General features: G+C 40.2%; 1 protein-coding gene across 2 annotated transcripts in view; it reads right to left on the bottom strand.

Moving 5' to 3' along the window:
- Positions 1–17,710, bottom strand: part of LOC131228660 (fumarylacetoacetase) — a 50,628-nt gene that overhangs the window by 16,493 nt on the left and 16,425 nt on the right. For both annotated transcript variants that reach the window (XM_058224477.1, XM_058224476.1), the window contains exons 6-8: positions 1,158–1,233; positions 841–940; positions 700–759 (exon numbers count right to left, since the gene is read on the bottom strand). In XM_058224477.1, coding sequence (XP_058080460.1) covers positions 700–759; positions 841–940; positions 1,158–1,233 — 236 coding nt within the window. The remainder of the gene's footprint in view (positions 1–699; positions 760–840; positions 941–1,157; positions 1,234–17,710) is intronic.

The raw sequence follows: 17,710 nt of genomic DNA, 5'->3' as shown, positions 1-17,710 counted from the left end.
AAGAGCAAGCAAGTGGAGTGGGATCATAGAGGGCAGTAACCAAACATTACCACCAAGCACAAGCCACTCACGTGGAGGATCGTACTTAAGTACATGTTCAAACAGTGGCTGCAAAGAATAGCAAGGGGCCCGACGATCCACGTCTACCAATCACCACTTACATGCCAACACAGCCATGCATCATGCTGCAAGTAAACCCAACTATGATGTCCTACCCACAAAGGAGAATTTGAGAACAGTTAGGATCAACAGCACACAGGAGTCAAACAAACCCATCAAGCATAATGGCACACATATACCATCAGAAATACCACCATTGGGGCCAGAATGGAAAGGACATGCTCAAGTGACCAGCAACACGAGGACCCCAGCTATGAATGTTTACCAAACAACACTCGAATGCCAACACTATCATGCCCCATTTTGCACATTAGCTCAATTATTGCATCCTACGAATGAAGGGAAATTTGCAAACAGTTGTCTATTAATGCATGTGCCTACACCCCCACCCCCACACACACACACATGCACACATGCGCGAAGATCTGTAACCTCAGGAAAAGATGAAGGTTGATATCTGTTGGGCAACCAATCACAAAACTTTTGCCAATCTGCTACTTAAAAAACAAGTCCCAAAATGCCGGAAGAGATAAAGATGATGATGAAGATATGTATACAAGTAAAAGATAGATTCCACACCAAAACTCTTCCCAAGGAAAGGCCCAAGAGGCACATATTCCCAAGCCTGGATATCCCTTGCTGCCAAAACCAACTTCCGGTTAATGCAGTTCACAATTAAACTGAGGAACACAAGCATGTCATTGAGAAAACCATGATTACCACTCCAGTCATTCATCAGAACAAGTCCAAAAATATGATCTGCTGCCTTGTTAACATCCACAGACTTGCCTAAGTCATTTCCTGGACCAATGATAGAAGCCTGCAAGCAATATCACAACCCATAGACAAGAAGTTGCATAGGGTGGAAACAATAATATACAGGACTTGTAATGAAAAACTAAAACAAATTTCTCATGATTCAAGATCTTATCTAAAATTGCTTGTGTGCATTTGTCTAAAACTGCTCTTGTGCTGTCGCACAAATTACCAGCAGCAACCAAATAAGAATGGTACTCATGATGTAATTAAGGGCTAACCATTTCAAGCTCAAAATCCAGCTTCAATGAAGGTCCGAAATATGGTGGAGATTTGCCGCTGGGATGACCTTGACCCCTGAAGAAAAAGAAAATTGTAATTTTGGTTAATAACGCATCATAGACATGTTGAAAACTAAAATGAGTTTAAACCAGTTCAAACCAAAATGAGTCCATAAATCATAGTGCGTTTATAAGTCACCCATGTTATAAATATCTTTTTACAGTAAAGGGCAAACTTTGTCAAGAAAAGGAGAGAACATTACAAAAGGGGATACTCTCCAAAAACAAGTGAGGCCCTAAAAGTACCTTCTTGTGTTAGCGCATTGACCAGTGTGTTCCCCTCTGGCGATGTGGAAAAAGAGCATAGGCTAGGTAGCACAAAGTTCCCTAATCTCAGCAATTCAATCAGCTGGTTTCCAAGGATAGGTATGTTGGCTTTTTTGCCCTCAAAATCCAATCAGACTACACTTTAAGCCTGATTCACACAACATGGTTTATGCTTAATGCATCTCAGTAATATTATCTCTTCTCATTCTAATCTCGGTTGAGCTTACTTGCATTGTTTGATTCTAATCAAGGAGTCCACTGATGAAATTGTAGCAAGCCAAGCATGCTGGTTTGGCCACTGACACGAAGAGATTTGGTTTTGCAGTTTCTTGTCATTGGAAAAGTGTTTGCAACCAGTGATGGGCTTGGGCAACACATCAGTAAGGATGTCATGGTACTGGATAACTGCCTGTGCAGTGTCGGCTAGGTCCCAGCCAATTTGAGTGGAATATGAGTGTGCATGCATGTTGATATGGCGCATTGAATAGGGATCACAGTGCCAGAATGCTCGAGTATCAATTAGCGAGCATACACTTCCTATGCCGGTGGAGGTTGCTCGACTAGTGGGGGTAACTTTCGAGGACAGGCCAGAGGATTACGTGGCCTATTTTGAATTCGTTGAAGAAAGGGGAAAGCATATAGTCCCAAATCATATTCAAAATAATGACAGAGATATGGTGCGTCTGGAAGATAGTAATCTGAATGAGGAAAATATGAACGCGTGCGATCAGTTAGTCGCCAATGAAGACAATGAGTTAAGATATGCAGAAGATACAAAATTAAGTTGGCAGCATTCCAGGAAACTAAATTGAAGGAAATAGATCAGAGGTTGGTAAATTCGATTTGGTGGGGTCAGCAAAAAGATTGGATAGTTGTAGATGCAACAGGGTCGGCGGGAGGAATTCTAGTGATTTGGAATTCATCGATTTATAGTAAAGAGGACTGTTGGACAGTAAACTTTTCTGTGTCAGTGGTGCTGAAAGAGATTGCATCCAGATTTAGATGGTTGTTCACGTCAATTTATGGGATGTGCAAACCAAAACTACATATGATGATTTTTGGGCAAAGTTAAGACACATGTCGGAGAAAATGGGATTTACCACGGTGTTTGGGCGGGACTTTAATGTTGTTAGATTCCTACACAAGAAATCAAACGAGGATCGGATCTCTAGAAGTATGAAAAAAATTTCCGACTGGATTCTAAAAAACGAGTTGGTAGATTTACCGATTCCCAGGAAGAATTCTACGTGTCCTACAATCTCCAGGTTCCAAAATGGAGTCAGTAATTGCACATATAACCAATGTCATACACCCTCACTCCAACGGATCGCGATCCGACTGTTGATATGGAAGGCCCGTATACCTACACTTACCCTAAAGATTGTTGTAGTCCACTTGGATTTCAATTTTAAAAGGGATCCGACCGTTAATTTCAAATCGGATCTTTTCTAGCTATTCAATTCAAAATAATTGATTTAAGTTGGATTCCGGCAATCTAAAACACTCGATGAGAGGGCCACTGAATACCATAAAAATGATCAAGGAATAACCTAACTTTGGGTTGTTCTCACGTGTGAACTTGACCAAGCAGGTTAGCGTACGTGAGAGCGCATGCGATGCTGGAAAACCGGATTTCGAGCATCCTTCCTATCAATTTTCTTTTCTAATTCCACCTACAATCCAAGTGGATATCCATCAATGAATCCAAACCCTTCAATCAGCGGTTCTCAACCGTTCAATACAGAGGATATCAACAGATGTCACGGTTTCGCCACTGCTTGAAAACGAGTGCAGTGGAGTCCTTCACTGATCCCTTGTCATTACAAAAGGAAGGTTTGGATAATCCAGACCATCCGTTTCAATTCCTCTTTGTGCAAGAAATCAAGAGAATACACATCAATGTGTTCGTTGCCGAAATTCTCAGTCACGCGTAGTGATGGAAGCCGAAAACTTCCAACCCCAAACCCGCCGTAAAAACTTCATTGAAGCTTGGTTTGGCGGGACCGACAAGCTTCGCATGGCTCATCTAAACCATCCAGTAACTTCGAATCAAAAAGTTGTGTGATGGGGGGAAACTGTCATTACCGACCACCTTCTTCTCTGCCAATAGCCCCATCACCATTGAACCCAGCGCAACCCCTGATAAGGAATCCAAACCGCACAGGACATAGGTCATCTGGTCACCATTCAACCCCCATACTTCAACCAGATCAGACCCCATCTGTAGTAGAAGAAAAAATAAGACCAAAAACTGCATATGGAGTCATTGTTTGAAACTCAATGCGTAACATGTTCGCACGTCGAGTCGGTCTTCAAATCAAAGATTCCAGAACCCTACAAAAAATTGAGGTCTATAAAAACTTCACTCGACAAATGACCAAGGAACCAGTACAAAAGAAAGAAAATCAGAGAGAGAGAGAGCAGAATCTAGTTCAACTCACCAACTCATCGAGTCAAGTTCAACCAATTCGAGTTCACTACCCTCGCTAGTTGTAGATTTAGAGGAAGAAGGAAGGAGAAGGAGAGAAGGAGATGGAGAAAAAGAGAAAGAAGAGAAGAAGAGAAGAAGAGAGAAATCGAGTCAAGTTGACTCACTAGGTGACTCAGTGAGTCACAAGCGAGTCAGTCCAACTTAGATCAAGTTCAGGTCAAGAACCTCAACGACCAGGTGAGTGATCCTCCCTCCTTGATTTCCTTCCAGTCCGTTCTCTGCTTGTTCTAATAACTTGAAATCAATAGCTTCAGTTTAAATTTTACAAGTTTCATTCGTGATATATGTTCTAAGATCTTAAGTAGATGATCATTTCCCTTGACTCTCTCCTTCGTCGGATTTTAGATGTAGATTAAAAGCGCCATTGGTCCGGGCCTAGCCTTATGTCTCGGGTTTAAACCTTTCGCTTGGAGGAAAAGCCCCTTACTTTTCTTCCTTGACTCAAGGACTTCCTTGACTACCAATGCTCTATTTTCAAAGATTTGAGTGTGCCCCTTACATTGCCCCTTCCTTGGAATAGCCCTTTTGTGGGAAAACTGGAATCCTGAATGTTGCCCTTTGTATTTTCCCATAGCAATAGAAATTCCTCCTTTGATTGATCATAGATTTAAGGATTAGTTGTTGAACTATCTAATCACAGACATTACATACATCATGAACATGGCGTGCTTGAATTTGAAGTATTGAGTTCATTGGCGTGTATGGTTGAGAAGTGCTTTCATCTTCATGAAATTCATACATTATTTTATTTGAAATTACTTTTTGAATGGACGACAGTTTGGTGATGCATAGTTGATTTGCTCACTGGTGTGTATGGTTGATTTGCCACCTCGCTGGACCAGTTAGGTGAGCATGATTGATTTGTGACAGGTTCCTAATGTCAGAGCCATGCAAGATCTTGTTGCGCCATGGTTTTATTGAGCATGGTTGATTTGCTCGGTTGGATTGGTGATGCATGGTTGATTTGCTCACTAACGTGCATGGTTGATTTACCGCCTTACTGGACCGGTTAGGTGAGCATGACTAATTTGTGACAAGTTCTTAATGTTAGCGCCATGCGAGATCTTGTTGCTCCATTGGTTTATTGAGCATGGTGGATTATCTCGGTTGGATGAATGACGCATGGTTGATTTGCTCACTGGCATGCATGGTTTATTTGCCGCATCGTCGGACCGTCTAGATGAGCATAGTTGATTTGCCGCATCATCGGACTAGCTAGATGAGCATGGTTGATTTACAACAAGTTCCTGATGTCAAAGTCGTACGAGATCTTGTTAGTGTACAAGACTTGCTGGACCGGTTAGGTAAGCATGGTTGACTTGCAACAAGTTCCTGATGTCGGAGCCATGCAAGTTTGTGGACATCTGATCAATAAAATATACTTATGCATTCACAATTGCATACGTGACATCATGACAATCGTGGTTCATTCATGGCATCTCTGTATGGATTTATATATGACGTTATTCTGCTATTATCCTGTTCAACTTTATCCATCCTGGAATTGGTTCAAATCATATATCTATTGGAATTCGATTGTGGTGGATATGATCTCATTGGGCTTCTAGCTCACCCAATTATGATAACTCTTATGGGTTTTCAGGAGGGAGCAGCAGAAGCCGAGTACCTTGACAACTACTTCTATTAAAGCATAACCATTAGTTTAGCTATGATTTATTCATTTTTATTTGAGCAAGTTGTAATAGGATGGGAATAGAGACTATTAAGTGAGAGTTTGATAGTAGTAGTAGAATGAACTTGAAGTTTTGAATTTGAATTTAATTTTTAAGTTTAGCTCGTATTGTTTGGATGGTTTAATTTTGGTTTGGTGTTGATGCATGATGTATTGAATGTAAATGTGTTGAATGAACGCATGAAATATACTTCACACCCTAGAACTTGGGATCAGACTTGTTGTACTTGGGTTCCGAATTTCGGGGCATGATAGTAAGTTAGCAGGGTTATGGGCATTATGGTAGGAAAGAAATGATTGATGCTTCAGAAATAAAAAGTGGAGAGCAATAGATGTTTTTAGAAGGGCTAAACTCCATGTTATGGATTGGGCATCAGAGTCAAATATCTTGTCCCGAATTCCAGGACTGTTGGCGAAAGTTTTGATCTTTAATTGTATATGTTGTATTTTTGTATATTTTGGTTGCGGCCTTTCTTTTAATGAAATTATCATCGTTTAAAATAATAATAAAAAACTTCATGTGCCCAATTTGTCAGATCCCTTGAACTGTGGGTTAGAGATGAGGGTTAGACATAAAGTGAGTCCTAATGAGGGGCAATAGTTGTGTTATTGGGTCTTTCGAAAGAAAAACTATGTATGCCCATGTGAAGTGTGAACCCATCCACCACATTATTCTCTTCAAATGATTGTGCACTTGTGAAGATCATTTTGTAGTCATCGAGCCAGTTAGATCATGCCAACATGTCATCTTTTGGTCCAAAAATGTTTTTTTCTAAAGTGTCTTTTAGAAAGAATTGCTTTATTGTTCTTTTATAAAAAGTTTTGTCAAAGTCTTGGTTGATTACACATCCAATGGTGAAACTTCAAGATCAGTTGAGTGGGCCTGCTTTGACACCCATGCCCACATGATGCTCTAAGTGATTATATGTGGAAAGAAGAACAATTGGAATGCAAGGCTCAGGACATTTCTAACCCCCTTGTTATAAGGAGTGATGACACTCTTTGTAATTAAGGACACCGATTTTTACCTAACAAAGCCTATAAATAAGGTCCTGGGGATCCCACACCCAACACAACTTGGAACCTTTCCTTTTCCCTTTCTAGAGTTTTGTGGAGAGAGATGAGACCATCATCCTCTTCTAAGGTTCATCTAAGAAAAAAGTTGGGGTGATATGTCTGGGAGGCCAAAGCTCTGCAAAGAAACTATGGCATGTGGATCTTCTTCAACCTTGTGCTCTTCTCCATTAGAGGATAAGAGTTCTTGCTTTTGAACTCTACTTTTGATGTATTAAAATCTAGATTTTTCTTTCCCTTAATTCAGGACAATCGTTTCTTCCTAGAAGGGTTGAATCTACTCGATTTGTGCCTACCATAGTGACAAATCTCATTCTTAGCAATTTCTCCACCCAGGAATTTCTCATGAGGTTTTAAAATTTTATGTATTTCCTCACACTATTATCAGGATAATCTTGATAAAAATAAAAAATTAAAAGATTCTTTAATTAAGAAATGATTTTAAATTTCGTTTTAAAATAGGTGTAAAATGATTTATAATTTTTTCTTTAAAATCACATTAAGTTCACAACAAAATTTCGAAAATTTAAAAACCGTCCAGATTTTGAAAATCTCACGATATTATCGTGATTATCTCGTTTGATCAAATTTTGCCAAAACATGGCAAGATTTTAAAAATCTAAGTGATATTTATCAAAATGGTGTGTGCGAGGTACTTAAGAGTAACCCATCACAATGCATTTAGGAAGCCACATTCAATTCTCATTGGACCCGGGTGGATTTGGAAGAGCTCCTTGACACTAGTCCACATGTCCCTAATTTTTACTTCATTTGATTCACATACACCTATAGGACCTTAAACACCCTTCTAACACTCCATTCCTCATCCGCTATAATGCCATCAATGACAACACAACCTGAATTTCTTCTCAAGCTTCTATCCAAAATTTTCAAGGGAGAGCCCTTCATAAAAATAAAAAATAAATAAATAAATCAAGGGAGATTAGAACCAGCATACCCTAAACCACAATTCTCAAGATATGCCAAAGACAAAAAAATGGAGTCCTCAACAGTAACGTGACAGTACACTTCAATGGTCTTTAAAAGCCTACATAGCTCCTTAAAACTCATTAAATAAACAATTAGAAGCAATTAAATTAAAGTGTCTCAAATATATGATGCAGACATCAATGGTGCACCCTTTAGAGTGTACCAGAGGAGGAGGCGTCGCCGACAGAGTGCTGGAGCGGAGGAGTTGATGTGGATGGGTACCGGGTCCATCGGACCCATTTTTTGACACGCTACGAGTGCAGGAATGGCATGACCGCCCATGGGGCGGATTTCACACCCTGTCGCACGGGTGTTTTAGTTTTGGGCGTTTTTTGTTCTTTTCCTTGTTTTTAGGAGCTTTAGTGCACTTTTTTTTCATCTTTTTGTTATTTTTCTTGTTTTCGGGGGCTTTAATGCACTTTTACTTTTTTCATGGCTTATATATACATTGTGAGAAACCCTATTTTAATTATTATTGAATGAATAGAAATTCATATTTTTTTCTTCCTCGTTTATCAAGAGATTAAAGTTTCAGGATTGGCCCTTGGGTGTTGAGAATTTCACGCCAGTTTCGGGTTTCCTTCTTCCTAGATCTTTGAGGTGCAGGAAAGGTAAGAAATTCGCCTTCTTTTCTTTTGATGACAAAGAACCCGCAGTTTCTTCATCTCGAACCCTCCCTTCTTCATCCCTTTCGTTCTTCTGGGTATTCCCTTTTAATTTAAACGGAAAAGAGGGATGGATAGTCAATAGAATCATATCCAAACTTAGCCGTGGATTGTCTTATGATAGATCTGGGATATCCTCATATCCCCAAGTCCTCCCTTTTTTACTGTTTATGTGATTTTATGCTAAAGGATATGATCCTGACGGAATGATCTCATCTTTGTGTTGAGATTTGCCTAATCCCTTTGATTAAAAACGGTTGGTTGATTAATTAATTTATTTGAATCTCGTCATCCTAATTATACATGCATCTAGGGTTAGGCCATCACATGTTCCTGCATCAATATACCTCCATTGTAGGATCATCGTTGTCATCATCATCTAAGCCTTATCCCAACTAATTTGAGTACGCTACATGAACCCTTTTCTGCCATTCCACTCTATCAAGTGTCATAACTTCAGTTAGATCATGGGTCATAAAGTCTTTTCATACTATCTCCACCCATGTCTTTCGGGCCTTCCCCTTTGCCCTTTAGAGCCTTCCACTTGCACCAACTCAATCCGTACCGGTGCAGTTCTTGGTCTCCGTTGCAAATGACCAAACCATATAAGATGACTTTCCTCATCGCATTACCTATTGGTGCTACTCATATGTTCCCACAAATGCATTCATTTCTAACTCTTACCCTTCGTCATCTTTGCACTCATCCATCTCAACATCCTCATTTTAGCTACACTAATTGATGCGGATATCATACCCTTCAAAGTTTATCAAAGACAAAGACGGCCGACGAATACATCTTTATGGCTCAATGATGGTTCATGGCACAACCGAGGATGATTTTGAAGATATGGTTACTTGCACAAGTAAATGATGATTTTGAAGATCTGGTTAATTGCAAAACTACGGATGATTTTGAAGACCTTACACATGCCATTGGATTAATTGAAGGCCCCACATTAGGAGGCCACACGTGTAGGATGAGTTAGAAGAATAATCTGTTACACATGATTTTTTATTTTTTTTAATTTTAAAAAGCTTTGTTTTGCACGTTTATTTTTTACTTTTGTTATAGGAGTATTTTAGTCATTTCCTTTTAAATCCGAATTTTATAAATAGAGTGCTCTCTACCCTAAACCTAATAATTTTATTTTTTTTAATTGAAGCTTGGTGCCTCCTTCCCCTTTCTCTCTGCAGTAAATTCTTCTCTTCCCCTAATCTCCTCTTCTTCTAACTTCTATTTCTACCTCTCCAACCTTCTTCTTCTCATTTTATGCCTAGTCTTTTTCTTTTTCTTTTTTTTTGTTGCTATTGACCTTGAAAATCTGAGAATTGATCCCAACCCTCTCTCAGATTTTCCAGCCATCCCTATTCCAGAAATCCTTTGATTTCCTGGACTAGAGAAGCTTCATTGATTGTTGGATTGAAACCATGCAATATTGAGAGGTCCCATCCCTCGCCGAATCCAATCCATGCATGATTTGAATACGATACCGCAAGATTGTGATGATGGTCTACAATCATTGCATGTTCCATTTACTATTATCTTTCATATGATGTGGAATGTGAATATTTCAATTGATTTGCTTAGTTTATTTCGCTGGATCAATTTTGTGTTCACACATGCATTCTAGTTTAGACCGTCCTGCATCAAATTTGGTATCAAAGCTTTAGGTTTTGCATAGTTTTTGTTAGATCGAGTTATCTGAACTTAGGATCATCCGTTTTCTCATCTAGGATTGTCTAGATAATTCCAAATCTACATCCCACAGAAATTGCGAACCTGATTTTTCAGATTCACAGTCCCGTGAGATATAAATCTGAATTTCCAGATTTGTGTTTTCATTCTAGTTAAATCTGAAAATCTGCAGCATTCATACATCATATAGAAATAGGATCATACATCCATATTGAGGTCTGTTCAAACCTTAAGAGTCGAGCTTAAGAAAATTGAGTTCGAGTTTTCGGTGTATGCCCACTAGAAGTGGTAAAGGTTTTGGCCAACACCCCATCATGAGTAATGAGTAATTAAATTAAGCGACCACCTCACTCAATTACTCTAAAAGATAACTGCCATAGAAACATCCAACAAAAATATCGAACGAAAACTGACCGCCACTAAGGCTAGACTTGTGATTAGAGGCATCCCAAAGGGAGAACTCCACTGTTGGGGGAAATGTGCAGTCGCAGGTAGGTGGTGTTGGTGAAGGGCTAGCCCCAAGACAAACCCCCATCAATGGTAGGCATGTGGGTAGAGAACAGGCATATTAGGACCACTTTGATTCTGACGAGAGGGCCATGAAGAATGTCAGGATTGATGCCCCGAGCTTTGATGGTCGCTTTGACCCCAAGGCATTCCTTCATTGGTTAGCTGACATGAACCACTATTTTGAGTGACATGAGATGTCAGAGAACCGACAAGTGTGGTTTGCCAAAATGAAGCTTGTGGGGCAAGCAAAGATGTATTAGACCAATAATGAGCGTAGGATTGAACGGGTGGGAGGAGCTCCCATTACCCAATGGAGCGAGATGAAAACTATGCTAAAAGAGAAGTACCTCCCTCTCTCTTATCGCCAGAAGCTCCTGGAACAATGGCAATCTTTACGCCAAGGATCCATGCCTGTCACGGAATACATCACAAAATTTGAGGAATTTATGATGCAGTGTGACGTTGAGGAAGACCCTCTAATAACGCTCACGCATTTCAAGATGGGCCTTCGATCGGATCTTTAGCTTGAGCTTTGGGCTCGTCCCGTGACAGATTTGGACGATATGTACCAAGTGGTGCAGGAATTAGAGCAGTATGTAAAGACTCCCGTCACAAGACGGTTCGATTCCCGAGACTCTAATGTTAGGACTAGTTCTCAGGGAACTAGACCCAGCATTGATAATCAACCCAGGGCACAAGCAAATGTTCTGCTTAGGCCTGGGGATGACTAGGGAAAAGGCGTCCTTGGTGCTGGTCCAAGTGGAGGACAAAATGTGCGATGCTGCGATTGTGGGAATATTAGCCATTTTGCAACTCAATATCCCACTAAGAGCAAAGGAAAAGCCTTAGTCATAGGCGATTCCCAGGATAGTGAGTATGATCAGGGCGACTCTGAAGTCGAAGAATATCAGCCCGTAGGATTATTGAGTGATGAGGATGAGGTGGGTGATGATGCCACACTTGCAGTTGTCAGGTGTGTGCTAGCCCAGACTAGAAGTAGTGTTGACCGGCGTCGCAACACTATCTTCTACACGATCGCCAAGTGTGGCGAGAAAAATTGTAAGGTGATAGTGGACAGTGGGAGTTGCCAGAATGTAATTTCCACTAGCACCTTCGGCCGTCTAAAGTTAGAGGCCACCCCTCATCCTAACCCGTACAAAGTCTCATGGGTAGACAAGACTTCCCTTCCTATCACACATCAATGGTTTGTACCCATCGAGTTCGGGTCTTATAAGGAGTCCCTGTGGTGTGACGTGTTGCCCATAGATGTAGGTCACATCATCCTAGACAGACCGTGGCTATTCGATAATGACGTCACGATCTACGGCCATTCTAATGCATGTACTTTCATGCATAATGGCAAGAAGATCAAAATTAATCCTATATCACCACAAAACACTGCACAGAAGAAAGGTGAGAAGGCTAGTGAGCCTAAAGAAGTGAGGAAAGCCACACCCAAGTCTCTCGACATCATCACAGCTAACGAGTTTAAAAGAGAGACTAAGGAGAATTCTACAATGTATGCCTTAGTGGCTAGAGAGGCTACACGAGAGGTACCAGTAGGGTTACCCCACGAGGTAGCTCCGGTCTTAGAGGAGTACAGAGATGTATTCCCTGGGGATTTGCCGGATGAGTTACCACCTAAAAGGGACATCCAGCATGCCATTGATCTTGTCCCTGGGTCGACTCTACCAAATCTTCCTCACTATAGAATGAACCCTGCAGAGCATACAGAGTTGAAGAAACAGGTATATGAGCTCCTGCGAAAGGGTTTCATCCAGGAGAGCATGAGCCCGTGTGCCATACCCGCTTTACCGAAACCTAAGAAAGACGGCACTTGTCGCATGTGTGTGGACAGTAAAGCCATCAACAAAATCACGATCAAGTATAGGTTTCCTATATCTAGGCATGATGGCATGTTAGACATGATGGTTAAATCCAACATTTTCTCTAAAATAGATCTCAAGAGTGGGTATCACCAAATCTATATACGCCCCGGTGATGAATGGAAGACAGCCTTTAAGATGAAGGATGGGCTATATGAGTAGTTGGTCATGCCTTTTGGCTTGACTAACGCACCCAGCACTTTCATGCGGGAGATGACCTAGATCTTGAGACCGTTCATGGGAAAATTCTTAGTGGTGTACTTCGACGATATCTTAATCTATAACACCACTAGAGAATCACACCTTGAACATTTGAAGTTGGCCTGTAGCGTCCTTAGGGCGGAGAAATTATACACTAACCTTAAAAAATGTTCGTTCATGTCCAATCAGGTTGTGTTCTTAGGATTTATAGTGTCAGCAAAAGGGATGCTTGGAGACACAGAGAAAGTCAAGGCCATAGTTGATTGGCCTGAACCAAGGAACATCCATGAAGTGCGAAGCTTCCATGGCTTAGCCACATTCTATCGTCGGTTCATTAGGAGTTTTAGCACGATTATGGCTCCCATTACAGAGTGTATGAAGAAGGGAGAATTTGTGTGGTCGAAAGCCGCAATTAAGGCTTTCAAAGAAATTAAGGACAAGATGGTCGAAGCTCCCATCATGCGCCTTCCCGACTTTTCTAAGGTCTTTGAAGTTGCGTGTGATGCATCTGGTGTTGGTATAGGTAGAGTCCTGAATCAAGAGGGTCATCCTGTTGCCTATTTTAGTGAGAAATTGAATGAGGCAAAACAAAAATACTCTACCTATGATAAGGAATTTTATGTAATAGTGCAGTCTTTGAGACATTGGCGCCACTACCTCCTACTGCAAGAATTTGTCTTATTCTCTGATCACGAGGCCTTACGTTATCTTCACTCCTAGAAGAAACTTAACCCAAGGCATGCGAATGGGTTGCGTTCCTTCAAGAGTATTTGTTTGTCTTGAAATACAAGGCCGAAGTAGAGAATAAACCAGCCGATGCCCATAGTTGTAAAGTAGCGTTGCTCAATTCTTTGTTTAGGAGTTGTCGGCTTTGAGCAACTGAGAGATGAGTACCCCACATGTCCAGATTTTGGGGGTACCTATACGTCACTCTTGAATGATCAGCAAAGTGCGGTGGATTTCGTTTTGAGAGATGGATTCCTTTTTAAAGGAAATCGTTTATGTATTCCCCGTACGTCCCTCCGTGAATTCCTCATCTGGGAGCTTCATTCGAGAGGGATAACTGGTCACTTTGGCCGCGATAAGACTATTGCCCTCGTAAAGGATCGTTTCTACTGGCCAAGTCTCAAACGAGATGTCGCCAAAATTTTAGGGCAGTGTAGAACGTGTTAGATGGCGAAACAACAAAAGAAAATTTCTAGATTATATACAACATTACCTGTGCCACATGCCCTGTGGCAAGATATTAGTGTGGTTTCATGCTTGTGCTTCCCAAGATGATTAAAAAGCACGATTCCATTTTTGTTGTTGTGGACCGCTTCTCTAAGATGGCGCATTTCATCCCATGTTCTAAAACTTCGGATGCGTTTAATATTTCTAGTCTTTTTCGATGGTGTGGTCCGACTCCATGGTTTACCTAAGACCAAAGTGTCTGACCGTGATGTTAGATTTACCATCTATTTTTGGAAGACATTATGGCACATGATGGGAATACGTTTGCAATTTTCTACTGCATACCACCCCCAAACTGATGGCCAAACTAAGGTGGTTAATCGCGGCCTTGGAAACCTCTTACGATGCTTAGTGGGTGAACATGTGAAAACTTGGGATTTGATTCTACCTATAGCCGAGTTCGCCTACAATAGTTCAGTCAATAGATCTACAGGGTTGAGTCCATTTGAAATTGTTAGTGGGTACGAACCTCGGATGCCCATAGACTTGTTACCCACGTCAGTTACCCAAAGATCTTTTGAGTCCGCCGATGCATTTGCATGACACATTCATGATTTGCATGCACATGTTAGACAGCGAATAAATGTGAGTAATGATAATTATAAATGTTCAACTGACCAACATCGTAGGTGGACAGAATTTAATGAAGGGGATTATGTAATGCTTAGGATTAGACCAGAGCGGTTTCTTCCGAGTTTCACTAAGAAATTACAAGCTCGCAGTACTGGACCATTCAAAGTATTGTGTAAAATTAGGTCTAATGCGTATAGGGTAGACCTTCCACCTAAAATGGGAATAAATCTGACGATCAATGTAGAAGATCTAGTCCTTTGTCCTAACTCCTAACCCTTCTATTGTTTCTTCTTCCCATCCTTGGCCACTTTCCGAATTTACTTCTCAACCTACTCCACCCCTTCCACCATCAATTGACCGTCAGGAAGAGATTGAAGGGATAGTGGATGAGGAGATTGTTTCCACAAGAGATGGGGGCTTCCAAAGGTACCTTGTCAAATGGAAGAACAAACCATCATCCAATTCCATGTGGCTTACAGAAGCGGAACTACAATAGATTGATCCGGACCTTCTCGAGACGCACAAAAGTTTTAATTCCTCGGAGCCAAATTCTTTTCACCCAAGGAGAGTTGATGCGGACATCATACCCTTCAAAGTTTATCAAAGACGAACGCAGCCGACGAATACATCTTTATGGCTCAATGATGGTTCATGGCACAACCGAGGATGATTTCGAAGATATGGTTACTTGCACAAGTAAATGGTGATTTTGAATATCTGGTTAATTGCAAAACTAAGGATGATTTTGAAGACCTTACACATGTCATTGGATTAATTGAAGGCCCCACATTAGGAGGGCACACGTGTAGGATGAGTTAGATGACTGATATGTTACACATGATTTTTTATTTTTTATTTTATTTAGAAAGCTTTGTTTTGCGCCTTTATTTTTTACTTTTGTTATAGGGGTACTTTAGTCATTTCCTTTTAAATCTAAATTTTATAAATAGAGTGATCTCTACCCTAAACCTAATAATATTTTTTTTAATGAAAGCTTGGTGTCTCCTTCCCCTTTCTCTCTATGGTAAGTTCTTCTCTTCCCCTAATCTCTTCTCTTCTTCTAACTTCTATTTCTAGCCTTCCAACCTTTTTCTTCTCATTTTATGCCTAGTCTTTTTCTTTTCTTTTTTTTTTTGTTGCTATTGACCTTGAAAATCTGAGAATTGATCCCAACCCTCTCAGATTTTCCAGTCGTCTCTATTCCAGAAATCCTTTGATTTCCTGGACTAGAGAAGCTTCATTGATTGTTGGATTGAAACCATGTAAGATGGGGAGGTCCCATCCCTCGCCGGATCCAATCCATGCATGATTTGAATATGGTACTGCAGGATTGTGATGATGGTCTACAACCATTGCATGTTCCCTTTATTATTATCTTTCATATGATGTGGAATGTGAATATTTCAATTAATTTGCTTAGTTTATTTCGCTGGATCATTTTTGTACTCACACATGCATTCTAGTTTAGACCGTCCTGCATCACTAATCCTATGAACATGTTGTTCCTTATGCCGCCAACATTTTGTCCCATAAAGCATGGCTAGTCTTATAACTATCCTATACTCTAAGTTTAGGACATCACAGAGATAACATTGACCTCCATTATTGTAGAAGCAAGTTGCTAATATCACTAATTACTATTCTTTTTCTTTCTTTTTTTTTTTTTTTGGGGGGGGGGGGGGGGGTGCAGGTTTCATAACCCTTAATAGATGGGAAAGGAATATGGTGACAGTGATGATTCATTTCTGGGAATTTTATGCATGCCCACTATTTTAGTTGTGTGCTCATGCATAAACTCATATGATGACTCATTTTCTGGGAATTCTCGTCCTATCTAACATTTCAATTGTTTGCACATCCATAAACTCATGCATATGCATGTATAGATTTATTTTTTTTATGGGGACATCAAAGGACCTACTCGGGTGTACGAGAGAGAGACGACCACCCCACATCAACGCAGCTTTATTTGTGGATGGGAGACAAGTTAAAGATAGGGCCCGCCGGGCCATTTTGAAAACCCCACATGCATTAGACGTGCATCAGGAAGACTCCACTTTAGCATGATGCATGTGGGGTGCTTAGAAGACCATTTTAGTCATAGGATTTTTATTTCGTGTCGATCCAACTGTTAGATCTTGTCAATCAGGCCATCGGGCCACCGAATCTTTTAGATTTAAGCCCCTTGGACTCTGATTTTGCTTTTTTTTTTAATGTTTTTTGTTGTTTTTAGGATTTATTTTATGGTTGAGATTAATAATAAATGTTTTAATTTTCTTATTTTGGATGATGGGTCATTTCGCTTAGGTGAGTGGCATAGTTGTAATTATTCCAAATTTTTAATTATAAAAGCACGGGGAGTGGAGGTCCAACCCTAGTGGTATTATTGAGAAGAAAGAAAAAAGAGAGGCTCTCTTGTATTTTAAGATTTGTCAAAAAAACCCTCCCTTCCAATTGAATTGTGGAATTTTGGAAGCTTGTTTGGTGGTGGATTCCCCAAGATACATCCTTCCTCTTTCTCTTCTTCAAAAGTTATTATTCTTCTTCTCGTGTCTTCCTTTTTCCCCTTCCATTACAACCTTCTAAACCCATTAAAACCCCACTCAATCCTCCCTCTCTTTCTTCTCCTTTACATAAACACGTGTGGGCCCCCATTTGAGGTTTTCCCTCTTTGATTTTCCTCCAAAACTTTCTAATCCCTATATCCTTTGAATCCTTAAAAACCTCATTCTTAAATCTCCATCCATGAATACAAAACCCTAATAAAAATCTGAATTTTTGTGAAACTTTCTCCAAACCAAAATTTTGCCTACGTCTTTGTCTATCTATGTGGTTGTTGCACCACCCACACTAGATTGGAAGTCCATACTTCTAAGTGGACCACTATTGAATTATTTTATATTTCCATGCACCGCGTATGTGATAACCTAGGACTTTTGTGTTAGAAATCTGAATTTTTGAATATATTATGTGGTTATGTTTGATTTTACATGTTGATTGTTGAAATTAATGTGTAAATTAATCTCTCATCTTGCATCTTAGGGTAATTTCCATCATCCTACATCAATTTTTGCATAATGTAATTGAGTTAAGAAACTACTTACAAAATTTAGAGAGTTCCAGACACAATCTTAGGGTTGTTGTCTAAGATATTCTGATGAGCAGAACCATCAAATATTTCTTCTTTGATTCTTATCATGAAACACTCTTTA

This window comes from Magnolia sinica, chromosome 16 (genome assembly GCF_029962835.1).
Source record: "Magnolia sinica isolate HGM2019 chromosome 16, MsV1, whole genome shotgun sequence".
Taxonomy (NCBI): domain Eukaryota; kingdom Viridiplantae; phylum Streptophyta; class Magnoliopsida; order Magnoliales; family Magnoliaceae; genus Magnolia; species Magnolia sinica.
This window is presented reverse-complemented; position numbering and strand designations above follow the sequence as displayed.